Source organism: Agelaius tricolor, unplaced genomic scaffold, assembly GCF_023055355.1.
Source record: "Agelaius tricolor isolate 1412-34295 unplaced genomic scaffold, bAgeTri1.0.p SCAF_154, whole genome shotgun sequence".
NCBI classification, from domain to species: Eukaryota; Metazoa; Chordata; class Aves; order Passeriformes; family Icteridae; genus Agelaius; species Agelaius tricolor.
The window spans coordinates 62,909-75,986 of record NW_027269414.1 but is presented as its reverse complement, the minus strand read 5'-3'; the positions used below and the strand labels follow the sequence as shown (position 1 = coordinate 75,986).

At 57.5% G+C, this 13,078-nt stretch overlaps 1 protein-coding gene across 1 annotated transcript; it reads left to right on the top strand.

The window, feature by feature from the left end:
• Nucleotides 1-568: 568 nt before the first annotated feature.
• LOC139586943 (PDZ domain-containing protein 4-like) lies at nt 569-12,320 on the top strand. Its single transcript, XM_071420630.1, is given in 10 exon segments — nt 569-994; nt 2,102-2,278; nt 2,281-2,345; nt 3,959-4,034; nt 4,631-4,723; nt 5,847-5,909; nt 8,132-8,233; nt 9,367-9,459; nt 10,376-10,804; nt 10,806-12,320. Coding segments are annotated over 10 exon segments (1,971 nt in total). The 5' UTR covers nt 569-934; the 3' UTR covers nt 11,619-12,320.
• Nucleotides 12,321-13,078: the final 758 nt, after the last annotated feature.

Sequence of the window (13,078 nt, the reverse complement as noted above, 5' to 3'; positions counted from 1 at the left end):
TCTATAGGGGATGTGGGGTGGGTTATGGGGGGGCTATAGGGAGTCTTTGAGGGGATTTGGGGGGCTATAGGGGGTCTATAGGAGATGTGGGGTGGATTATGGGGGACTCTGGGGGGTCTTTGAGGGGATGGAGGTCTTGGGGGGCTATAGGGGGGGTCTTTGAGGGGATTTAGGGGGTCCATAGGGGCTCTTGGGGGGTTATGGGGGTCTGTAGGGATTTTGGGGGGCTATAGGGGGTCTGGGGTCTGTAGGTTCTGTGGGAGGGGTCTCTGGGGTCTCTGGGGGTCTTTGGGGTCCGCCCAGGGAGTGGGCGTGGCCTCGGGGAGTGGGCGCGGCTTCGCTAAAAGGGCGCGATCGCCGTGACCACGCCCACATTGACCGCGCCTCGTTCACAACCCAACCACACCCACATTGATATTTGCATTGACCACGCCTCCTAAGCGCGACCACACCCACATTGGCCACGCCTCCTTCACAGTTCTGACCACGCCTCCCTCACTGCTGATAGTCTCCCTCACGCTTGGCCACGCCCATCGCCACCTGGCCACGCCCCTCCCTTCACGTTAGACCACGCCCCCTCCCCTCACGCCTGGCCACGCCCCCTCCCCTCACGGCCGCCGCGGCCGGACCGGCCCGAACCGGGGCCGGAACCGGGGCCGGAACCGGAGCCGGAACCGGAACCAGAACCGGAACCAGAACCGGAAACAACAGCCCCGGCCCCGAGCGCGGGAACCGCCCCCGGGCGGCGGAACCGGCCCCGGAGCCGCCCCCGAGCCCCCGGCCCCGAGCCCGCCATGAGGGCCGGGGGGGGGGCGCGGGGCGGGCGCTGCCGCCCCCCCGGGCGAGGGGGGCGAGGCTGAGGCGGCGGCGGGGCCGGGGGCGGGGGGGGGTCCCCGGGGGTGAGGGGGGGTCGCAGGTGAGGGGGGGTCCCGCCATGGGCTGCAACATGTGCGTGGTGCAGAAACCGGAGGAGCAGCACCGGGTGATGCTGCAGGTACCGGGATGTGAGGGGGAAATGTGGGGAGGGGGCGATGGGTGGGGGTTCAGTGGGGAGGGGGCTGCAGGGGCCGGGGTGTGAGGGGGAAATGTGGGGAGGGGGCGAGAGTCAATGGGGAGGGGTCAGTGGGGAGGGGGCTGCAAGGACCGGGATGGGGATAAATGGGGAGGGGGCTGCAGGGACCGGGATATGAGGGGGAATTGTGCGGAGGGGGCGAGGGGACGGGGTGAACAGGGGTAAAATGGGGAGGGGGCTGCAGGGACCGGGATAGGGATAAATGGGGCTGGGGGCTCGGGGGCTGCAGGGACCGGAATGGGGGAAATCCGGGGAGGGGGCGTGGGGGGGGGGGGAATGGAGGTAAATGGGGAGGGGTCGAGGGGGTGAATGAATGGGGAGGGGGCTGCAGGTAGCGGGGTAGGGAAGGAGAAATGGGGAGGGGGCTCGGGGGAGAATGGGGGAAGGAAGGGAAATGGGTCTGGGGGCTCGGGGAAGAATGAATGGGGAGGGAATGTGGGAATTGAGGGAGTGGGGAGAAGGGAAATGAGTCTGGGGGCTCGGGGGGGGGGGAATGAATGGGGAGAGGGGCTGCGAGTGGGGGAAGGGGGAAGAAAATGGGTCTGGGGGCTCGGGGGACAGGTAAAAGAGAGACAATTTGGGGAGGGGGCTAGGCCAGGTAAAAATGGGTCTGGGGGCTTCAGGGCCAGGTAAAGGGGGGGGGAACAGGTGAGGGGGGGGAGGGGTCGCTGTGGATTTTGGGGGGGGGGGTCCCGGTGTCCCCCTCGCCCCCCGCCCCTCGGTTGCCATGGGAACCGCGCCCGCCGCTTCCGGGCGAGCCGCAGACAATGGAGGGGTGGGCGGGGGTCTCGGGGGGGGCTTTGGGGAAGATCCGGGGGGGATTTTTTAGGGTTGGGGTCGGGGGTCGCGGTGGGGAATGGGGGAGGGAGAAGGGGGGGGGCCGCGGCTGAATTTTGGGGAGGGGGCGGGGTGGGTTTGGGAGGGGTTTAGGGAGGGGTTTGGGGACAATGGAGACACCCGGGGATTGGGGGGGGGGGGTGTGGGGAATTTGAGGAGGGGTCCTGACCCCCCCCACCCACCCCCTCTCAGGTGAGCGGGAAGGAGGGGTCGCGCCGGGGGGGGCCCCCGGGGGGGCTCCAAGGAGCCGCTGGTGCTGCAGGTGCTGAGGAGGAGCCCCCGGGGCCAGGCCGGAGCCCACCCCCCCACCCTCGGCATGGGGAGGGGGAGGGGGGCCGGGACCCCCGCCCCAAATTGGGGCCGGGGGGGCGGGGCTGGTGGACAGCGGCACCCAGACGGACATCAGCTTCGAGAGCCGGCTGGGGGGGGGCGAGCCGTGAGTGAACGGGGGGGGGGGGGGGACACACCCGGGGACCCCCAGGGACCCCCCCCCCTTGGGGCTTGGAACCACCCCAGAGACCCTCAGGGACCCTCAGGGACCTCCCCTTGGGGCTTGGAACCACCCCAAAGACCCTCAGGGACCCCCCCCCTTGGGGCTTGGAACCACCCCAGAGACCCCCGGAACTTTGGGGACCCCCCCCCCTTGGGGCTTGGAATCCTCCCCCAGAGACCCCCGGGCACCCAGGGACCCTCAGAGACCATCAGGGACCCCCCCCTTGGGGCTTGGAATCCTCCCCCAGAGACCCCCGGGCACCCAGGGACCTCCCCTTGGGGCTTGGAACCACCCCAGAGACCCCCGAATCTGTGGGACCCCCCCCCCTTGAGCCTTGGAACGCCCACAGAGACCCCCGGACCCCCCAGGGACCCCCAGGGACCCCCCCCGCCCTTGGGCATTGGAACCACCCCAGAGACCCCCGCACACCCAGGGACCCCCCCTTGGGGCTTGGGATCCTCCCTAGGGACCCCCAGGGACCCCCCCCACCTTTGGGGCTTGGAATCCTCCCCAGACCCCCCCCCAGATATTTGGGGGACCCCCCCTTGGGCCTTGGAACCCCTCAGAGACCCCCAGATCCTTGGGGACCCCCGGGTGGGGCTGGTGGGGACCCCTGGACCCCTCCCCCCTTGAGCCTTGGAACCCCCCCAGATCTTTGGGACCCCCCCTTGGGGCTTGGAACCCCCCCCAGACCCATTTTGGGCTGTCCCACCCTGCCAGGACCCCCCCATTGTGACTCCTTTGAGACCCCAGACCCATTTTGGGCTGTCCCACCCTGCCAGGACCCCCCCATTGTGACTCCTTTGAGACCCCAGACCCATTTTGGGGGTTTCCCCCCTGTAGAGACACCCCCCATTTTAACCCCTTTGAGACCCCAGACCCATTTTAGGGAGTGCCCCCCCCTCAGAGACCAATCAGGGTCCCCCCATTTTAACCCCTCTAAGCCCCCAGACCCATTTTGGGATGTCCCCCCCAGAGCCCCCCATTGTGACCCCTTTGAGACCCCAGACCCATTTTGGGATGTCCCCCCCAGACCTCCCCATTGTGACCCCTCTGAGCCCCCAGACCCATTTTAGGGGGTGTCCTCCCCTCAGAGACCAATCAGGATCCCCCCATTGTGACGCCTTTGAGAGACCCCAGACCCATTTTGGGCTGTCCCACCCCCCAGACCCCCCCATTTTAACCCCTCTGAGACCCCAGACCCATTTTGGGATGTTCCACCCTTCCAGGACCCCCCCATTGTGACTCCTTTGAGCCCCCAGACTCATTTTAGGGGGTGCCCCCCCCTCAGAGACCAATCAGGGTCCCCCCATTTTAACCCCTCTAAGCCCCCAGACCCATTTTGGGCTTTCCTATCCCCCCCAGACCCCCCCATTTTAACCTTTCTGAGACCCCAGACCCCTTTTGGGGATGTCCCCCCCAGACCCATTTTGCCCCCCAGGCCCCCCAAAACCCTTTTTGAGGCCCAACCCCCCCCCCGAGACCCCTCCCCAAACCCTTCGGGACCCCTCCCCCACCCTGGGACCCCTCCCCTGATATTTTTCTGCCCCCCCCAGGCCCCCCCTCCCCCAGGATTATTTTGACCCCACGGATTTGGGGGAGCCCGAGCGCCCCGAGGAGCTGGAATATGAGGTGGGGGTCCTGGGGGGGGGGCTGGGGATTGTTGGGGGGTCCTGAATATTTTTGGGGGGGGTCCTGAATATTTTGGGGGGGTCCTGAGTCTTTTTTGGGGGGGTTTGGGAACCCCAAAGTGGAAAAAAATGAGTAAAAAATGAATTTATTGGGGAGGGGAGGGGCCGGGAAATTGGGGGGGGGGTCCTGGGGGTGTCCTGGATTTTTTGGGGGGGTCCTGAGTCTTTTTTGGGGAGGGATTGGGAGAATTTTAAGAAGTTTGGGACCCCCAGAAATGGAAAAAAAGGAGCCAAAAATGAATTTATTGGGGAGGGGGGAGACTGGGAAATTGGGGGGGGGGTTCTGGGGGTGTCCTGGATTTTTTGGGGGGGTCCTGAGCCTTTTTGGGGGGGGTCCTGAGCCTTTTTTGGGGGGGCATTGGGAGAATTTTAAGAAGTTTGGGACCCCCAGAAAAGGAAAAAAAGGAGCCAAAAATGAATTTATGGGGGAGGGGGAAGTTGCAGGAGGGGGCTGGGAATTGAGGGGGGGTCCCGGGGGGTTCTGGGGGGTCCCGGGGGGGTCCTGGGGGTCCCCCTGACCCCTCTCCCCCCCCCCAGGAGGTGGAGCTGTACAAAACCAGTCACAAACTGGGAATCACCGTCTGCTACCGCACGGACGGCGAGGAGGACCCCGGCATCTACGTGGGGGAGGTCTGCTGGGGAGGGGGAAAAGCCTAAAAAAGAGCCTAAAATATAGCCTAAAAATAGCCTAAAAATATCCTAAAATATTAAAAAAAATATCCTAAAATATACTAAAAAATATACTAAAAATATCCTAAAAGATAGCCCCAAAAATCCTAAAAAATATCCTAAAAAATATCCTAAAAAATAGCCTAAAATATCCAAAAAAATATCCTAAAAAATACTAAAAAATATCCTAAAAAATAGCCTAAAATATACTAAAAATATACTAAAATATCCTAAAAATTATCCTAAAATATCCTAAAAAATATCCTAAAAAATACTAAAAAATAGCCTAAAAACTAACCTAAAATATCCTAAAAAATATCCTAAAATATCCTAAAAAATAGCCTAAAATATCCTAAAAATAGCCTAAAATATCCTAAAAAATATCCTAAAAAAATCCTAAAAAATAGCCCCAAAAATCCTAAAAATATCCAAAAAATACCCTAAAAAATATCCTAAAAAATACCCTAAAAATTATCCTAAAATATCCTAAAAATAGCCTAAAAATTATCCTAAAATATCCTAAAAAATATCCTAAAAATATCCTAAAAATATCCTAAAAATATCCTAAAAAATCCTAAAAAATATCCTAAAAATATCCTAAAATATCCTAAAAATATACTAAAAAATATCCTAAAATATCCTAAAAAATATCCTAAAAAATATCCTAAAAAATCCTAAAATATACCACCAAGATATCCTAAAAAATATCCTAAAAAATATCCTAAAAAATCCTAAAATATACCACCAAGATATCCTAAAAAATATCCTAAAAAAAATCCTAAAAAATATTCTAAAAAACCCCCCAAAATCCCTCAAGGAGTCATTAAAAAATCCTTAAAAAATCCCCCAATAAATCCTTAAAAATTGCCTCAAAAAATCCTAAAAATTTCCCCAAGAAATCCTAAAAAAAACCCTAAAAATCCTAAAAAAACTCCCAAAAATCCTAAAAAAAATCCCAAAAATCCTAAAAAAAAATCCTAAAAAAATTTTTAAAAATCCCAAAAAATAAAAATAAAAAATCCTAAAGAATCCCCCAAGTCCTCATGAAAAATCCTCAAAAATTTGGGTTTTTTTGTCCCCTCAGGTGAATCCCAACAGCATCGCAGCCAAGGACGGGCGGATCCGGGAGGGAGACAGGATCGTGCAGGTTTGGGATTTGGGATTTTGGGGGAATTTGGGGGAAATTGGGGATAAATTGGGGATAAATTGGGATTCTGGGGGAATTTTGGGGGAAATTTTGGGGGAATTTTGGGGATTCTGGGGGGAATTTGGGGCCAATTTTGGTGATTTTGGGGGGAAATTTGGGGGGAATTTTGGGGATTCTGGGGTTAATTTGGGGCCAATTTTGGGGGGAAATTTTGGGGGAATTTTGGGGATTCTGGGGGGAATTTGGGGCCAATTTTGGTGATTTTGGGGGGAATTTTGGGGATTCTGGGGTGAATTTGGGGCCAATTTTGGGGGGGAATTTTGGGGATTCTGGGGTTAATTTGGGGCCAATTTGGGGGGAAATTTTGGGGGGATTTTGGGGATTCTGGGGGAATTTGGGGCCAATTTTGGTGATTTGGGGGGAAATTTTGGGGTGAATTTGGGGCCAATTTTGGTGATTTTGGGGGAAAATTTTGGGGGAATTTTGGGGATTCTGGGGTGAATTTGGGGCCAATTTTGGTGATTTTGGGAGAAATTTTGGGGATTCTGGGGTGAATTTGGGGCCAATTTTGGTGATTTGGGGGGAATTTCGGGGGGGATTTTAGGGAGATTTGGGTGGGAATTTGGGGAGGAATTTTGGGGGGATTTTGGGGATTCTGGGGGGAATTTGGGGCCAATTTTGGTGATTTTGGGGAAATTTGGGGGGATTTTGGGGATTCTGGGGTGAATTTGGGGCCAATTTTGGTGATTTTGGGGAAATTTGGGGGGATTTTGGGGATTCTGGGGGGAATTTGGGGCCAATTTTGACAATTTGGGGGGGATTTTGGGGATTTGGGAGGGAATTTGGGGAGAATTTGGGGAATTTGGGGGGATTTTAAGGGGATTTGGGTGGGAATTTGGGGATTTTGGGGGGATTTTAGGGGGATTTGGGCATTTTGGGGGGATTTGGACGGGAATTTTGGGAGGATTTAGGGATTTTGGGGGTATTTTTGGGGGGGAATTTGGGGAGGATTTTGGGACGTTTTGGGGGGAATTTGGGGATGTTTTGGGGGAGGATTTTGGGGAGGATTTTGGGACATTTTGGGCAGGAATTTGGGGGAATTTGGAGGCAATTATGGCAATTTGGGGCATTTTGGGGGCAATTTGGGAGGAAATGGAAGGATTTTGGGTGGATTTGTGGAGATTTTGTGTGGATTTAAGGAGATTTTGGGTGAATTTGTGGAGATTTGGGGTGAATTTGTGGAGATTCTGGGGTGAATTTGACCAAAACCCCCAAGAATTCGCGGGCGATTTGGGGCATTTTGGGCGCAATTTGGGCACAATTTGGGGCATTGTGGGGGGGATTTGGGAGGAAATGGAAGGATTTTGTGTGGATTTGAGGAGATTTTGTGTGGATTTGAGGAGATTTTGGGTGGATTTAAGGAGATTTTGGGGTGAATTTTTGGAGATTCTGGGGTGAATTTGACCAAAACCCCCAAGAATTCGCGGGCGATTTGGGGCATTTTGGGCGCAATTTGGGCACGATTTGGGGCATTGTGGGGGAATTTGGGAGGAAATTGAAAGATTTTGGGTGGATTTGGGAGGAAATTTAAGGATTTTGGGTGGATTTGAGGAGATTTTGTGTGGATTTTTGGAGATTTTTGGGTGGATTTGTGGAGATTCTGGGGTGAATTTGACCAAAACCCCCAAGAATTCGCGGGCGTTTTGGGGCATTTTGGGCGCAATTTGGGCACAATTTGGGGCATTGTGGGGGGGATTTGGGGGAAAATTGAAGGATTTGGGGTGGATTTAAGGAGATTTTGGGGTGAATTTTTGGAGATTTTGGGGTGAATTTGTGAAGATTCTGGGGTGAATTTGACCAAAACCCCCAAGAATTCGCGGGCGATTTGGGGCATTTTGGGCGCAATTTGGGCACAATTTGGGGCATTTTGGGGGCAATTTGGGAGGAAATGGAAGGATTTTGGGTGGATTTAAGGAGATTTTGGGTGGATTTGTGGAGATTTTGGTGTGAATTTGAGGAGATTTTGGGGTGAATTTGTGGAGATTTTGGGGTGAATTTGTGGAGATTCTGGGGTGAATTTGACCAAAACCCCCAAGAATTCGCGGGCGATTTTTGGGTGAAATTTTGGCCATTTTGATGAACTCACCCCCTTCCCTCCCCCCCTCCCCGACCTCCTCCATTTGAGGAGGGGTCCCTGGGGCCTCCCCCTCCCCACATTTCAGATCAATGGGGTGGAGATCCAGGACCGGGAGGAGGCCGTGGCCTTCCTGACCCGTGAGCAGCAAACCAACATCTCCCTGCTGCTGGCCCGGCCCGAGAGCCAGGTGGGGCTGGGGGCGCCCCCAAACTGGGGAGGGGTCCCCAAAGCTGGGCAGGGGTCCCCAAAGCTGGGGAGGGGTCCCCAAAAATGGGCAGGGTCCCCAAAACTGGGCAGGGGTCCCCAGAGCCGGGCAGGGGTCCCCAAAACTGGGGAGGAGTCCCCAAAACTGGGGAGGGGTCCCCAAAGCTGGGGAGGGGTCCCCAAATCTGGGGAGGGGTCCCCAAAACCGGGCAGGGGTCCCCACAACTGGGGAGGGGTCCCCAAAACTGGGGAGGGGTCCCCAAAGCTGGGGAGGGGTCCCCAAATCTGGGAGGGGTCCCCGAAACCGGGCAGGGGTCCCCGAAACTGGGGAGGGGTCCCCAAAACTGGGGAGGGGTCCCCAAAACCGGGCAGGGGTCCCCGAAACTGGGGAGGGGTCCCCAAAACTGGGGAGGGGTCCCCAAAGCTGGGCAGGGGTCCCCAAAGCTGGGCAGGGGTCCCCAAAACTGGGGAGGGGTCCCGGGGGGGCTGGGGAGGGGTCCCCGGGGGGTTTGGGAGCAGCAAAGGTGGAAAAAAATGGAGGCAAAAAATGATTGATAGGGGAATTTGGGGAGGGGTCCCGAGGGTTTTTGGGGGGGTCCCTGGGTGTCCCTGGGGGGTCCCTGTGGGTCCCTGGGTGTCCCTATGGGTGTCCCTATGGGGGTCCCTGGGGGTCCCTGGGTTTCCCTGGGTGTCCCTATGGGTCCCTGAGGGTCTCTGGGGTCTCGGGGGGTCCCTGTGGGTCTCAGGGGTCCCTGGGTGTCCCTATGGGTCCCTATGGGTGTCCCTGGGTGTCCCTGGGGGTCCCGGGGGTCTGGGGGGGGTCCCTGAGGGGCTCTGGGGAGGTCTGGGGGGGTCCCTGTGGGTCCCTGGGTGTCCCTGTGGGGTCTCTGGGTGTCCCTATGGGTGTCCCTGGGTGTCCCTGGGTGTCCCTGGGGGTGTCCCTGGGTGTCCCTCTGGGTCCCTATGGGTGTCCCTGGGTGTCCCTGAGGGTCTCTGGGGTCTCGGGGGGTTCCGGGGGTCCCTGGGTGTCCCTGTGGGTCCCTGTGTGTCCCTGGGGGTCCCTATGGGTGTCCCTGGGTGTCCCTGGGTGTCCCATGGGTGCTGCCCCCTCCCCAGCGCTGGCGGGACAGTGACCGCGAGGATTTCCTGGATGGGTTCGGCTCCGATGAGGACCCCGAGATCAGGGGGGCCTGGACCCCCCCCGGGCAGGTGAGAAATGGGGAAATGGGGGGAAAATGGGAAAAAATGGGGGGAAAATGGGGGAAAAATGGGAAAAAATGGGGGGAAATGGGGGGGAAATGGGAAAAATGGGGGAAAATGGGGGGGGAAATGGGGGAAAATGGGGGGAAAATGGGAAAAGTGGGGGGAAATGGGAATTGGGGGGGCAAAAAAATAGGGGGAAAATGGGGGAAAATGGGTAAAAATGGGGGAAAATGGGGGGAAAATGGGAATGGGGGGGCTAAAAATGGGGGGGGAAATGGAGGAAAATGGGGGAAAATGGGAAAAATGGGGGAAAATGGGAATTGGGGAGGGTAAAAAATGGGGGGGGAATGGGATTTGGGAGGGGAAAAATGGGGGGGTGGTGAAAAATGGAGAAAATGGGAATTGGGAGGGAAAAAATGGGGGGGGGGAGTGGGAAAAATGGGAATTGGGAGGAAAAAAAGGAAATTGTGAGGGGAAAAATGGGGAGAAATGGGAATTGGGAGGGGGGAAAGGGGAATAATGGGGATGGGGATAAAAATGGGGGGAAAATGGGAATTGGATGAAAAAAAAATGGAAATTGGGAGGGGGGGAAAGGGGCAAAAATGGGGATAGGAGTTAAAAAAAGGGGGAAAAATGGGAATTGGGGATGATTCAAATGGGTCTGGGGGATCCCAAGGGGAGGGGAAGGGGCTGGGAGGGAATTGGGGAGGGGGGTCCCGGGATGGCGATGAGAAATTGGGGGGGGCTTTAAAGAGGGGGGGGCTATAAAGGGGTCCTGGGGGGGGGTCCCTGCTCATTTTGGGGGGGTTTAAAGGGGTCCTGGGGGGGGGGGTCCGTGCTCATTTTGGGGGGGTTTAAAGGGGGGGGGGGCTATAAAGGGGTCCTGGGGGGTCCCTGCTCATTTTGGGGGGTCCCCCCCCAGCCCCCCAGCCCGGCCACGCCCGGCGGCGGCCGCGGGGCCGAGCCCGACAGCGGCGTGGGGCGCACGGACGAATCCACGCGCAACGAGGAGAGCTCGGAGCACGATCTGCTGGGCGAGGAGGCCGGCGAGGGGCCCCCTCCGCCCCCTCGGCCTCCCCCGCCTCGCCGCGAACCCCAAAACCCCCAAAATTCACCCCAAAACCCACCCCGGCTCCACGCAAAACCCGGCGCTGGATTAGCGGCGGCGGCGCGGAGCGGCTCCGGCTCCAGCTGCGGGTCGGCGGGAAGAGCCGGCAGCGGAGCGGGCGGGCGGCGCGGAACGGCGGGCTTAGAACCAGGCTTAGAACCGGGCTTTGAAGCGGGCTTAGAAGCGGGGTTAAGGCCGGGTTTAGGGCCGGGTTTGGGTTTAGGGCCGGGTTTGGGTTTAGGGCCGGGTTTGGGGGCCCGGCTCGGCCTCTCCGCCGCTGGCCGCGCTGAGCCCCGCGGAGCTGCGGCGCTACCGGGCCCTGCGCGGGCGCTGCGCGGGGCCCGCGGGCCGGGCGGAGCTGGCGCGGCTCGAGGAGGAGCTGCGGCACCTGGAGTTCAAATGCCGGCACCTCCTGCGGGCCCAGCAGCTGGAGCGGCTCCGGGAGCGAGGCCGCCGAGCCTGGCGAGAGCCCAGGCCGGGCGTGGAGGGCCCTTTGGCCGATATCGCCGAAGCTCCGGAACGCGACAGCACCAGCGCCTACAACACCGGCGAGAGCTCCCGCAGCTCCCCGCTCCTGCTGCGGGCCGGCCTCGGAGCCGCTCCGCCACCTCCACCACCACCGCCGCCCTCCGGAGCTCCGGGCAGCGCTAAAGGGCCCCGGGGGAAGCGGCCAGGCCGGGACCGGCTGCTCAAAGCTCGGGCCATCAAAATCCTGGAGGAACGCGGCGGCTCCACGGATGACGACGCGCGGAGCGAGCTGAAAACCGGGCGCTACTGGAGCCGCGAGCAGCGCAAGCAGCACCTGGCCCGGGCTCGGGAGCAGCGCAGGCGCCGGGAGCTGCTGCTCCAAGGGCGGCCCGAGCTCCCCGCAGGGCCCGCGGGGGTCCCGGGGGTCGCGGAGGTGGCGCCCCCTCCTCAACACGGGCAGGGGTCGCGGCGGGGGCTGCGCAAGAGGAGCCGGCGCATCCTGGATAATTGGGTGACGATCCAGGAGATGATGCTGGCACAGCACGGGGGGCGCCTGGAGCACCCCCTGCTCTCGGTCACCACCGTGTGACACCCGCGGGGGCTTGGGGACATCGTGGGCGGAGGCTTTGGGGACGGAAAAATTCCTCAAATCGCCCAAAAAATCCTCAAATCGCCCCCAAAATTCCTCAAATCCCCACCAAAATTCCTCAATTCCCCCCCCAAAATTTTCTCGTGGTCTCGCCCAGCGCTGTCCCCACTCGGGGTCTCTGTCCCCTCTCGGGGTCTCTGTCCCCACTCGGGGTCTCTGTCCCCTCTCGGGGGTCTCTGTCCCCTCTCGGGGGTCTCTGTCCCCTCTCGGGGTCTCTGTCCCCACTCGGGGGTCTCTGTCCCCTCTCGGGGGTGTCTCTGTGTCCCCTTTGTCCCCAAGCACAAATTGAGGAGGGGTCGCCCCCCTCTCTTGTCCCCCGTTGTGGTGTCTGTGGCCGTGCTTAGTTTTGGGGTTCTTTAGGGTTTTTTCAGGGGTTTTTTTACACATTTTTGGGTCATTTCTTCCCCTCTCTCTCTCTCCTTTAGGGCTGGGAGGGTCCCACCCAAGAGGCCAAACCAGCCCTGGACCCCCGCACCCCAAAAAAATCAACAAAAACAACAAAAAAACCCCAAAAAATGAAAAAAAAAAATCGTGGGGTGTTTCCCCCTCCCCTCCCCCACCTCTGTCTGTGTCTGTCGGGGGGGGAGGGGCCGCATTTGGGAATGAAGGAAAAACAAGAAAACCTCGTTTTTACTCATTTCAGCCATTTTTGTGCAGCCTCGTGTTTGGGGGTTTGGGAGGGAAAAATTTGGGGATCCCCAAAAATGGGGGTGGGGGTGGTAAAGGTTGGGGAGGGTCCCCAAAAAATGCAGGGGACAAAATTTGGGGAGAGGGAAAATTTGGGGATTTGTCCCGACCTTCTGGGGAGGGTAAAAATGGGGAAAAAGTGGGGATTTGGGGTAAAGAATGGGAATTTGGGGGTAAAAAAAATGGGAATTTGGGGGTAAAAAATGGGAATATGGAGGTAAAAAAATGGGAATTTGGAGGTTAAAAAAATGGGAATATGGGGGTAAAAAAACCCGGGAATTTGGGGGTAAAAATGGGAATTTGGGGGTAAAAAATGGGAATATGGGGGTAAAAAAAATGGAAATTTGGAGGTTAAAAAATGGGAATTTGGAGGTTAAAAAAATGGGAATATGAGAGTAAAAAATGGGAATATGGGGGTAAAAAATGGGAATTTGGGTTAAAAAAACGAAGGGAAAATGGGAATTGGGGGATAAAAAAGGGGGGAAATGGGAATTGGGGAGGGAAAATGGAAATTGTGGGGTAAAGAATGAGGTAAAAATGGGAATTGGGTGTGGAAAAACAAATAAAAACCAACCAAGATCTGGGGACTGCACCCCAAAAATCCCCAGGGCCAAACCTTGGGGACCCCCTGAGCCCTTCCCCAATTTCTGGGACCCCCAAAACCCAAAGGGGACAAAACCTGGAGACGCCCCCGAACCCAAAAAACCCAAAAT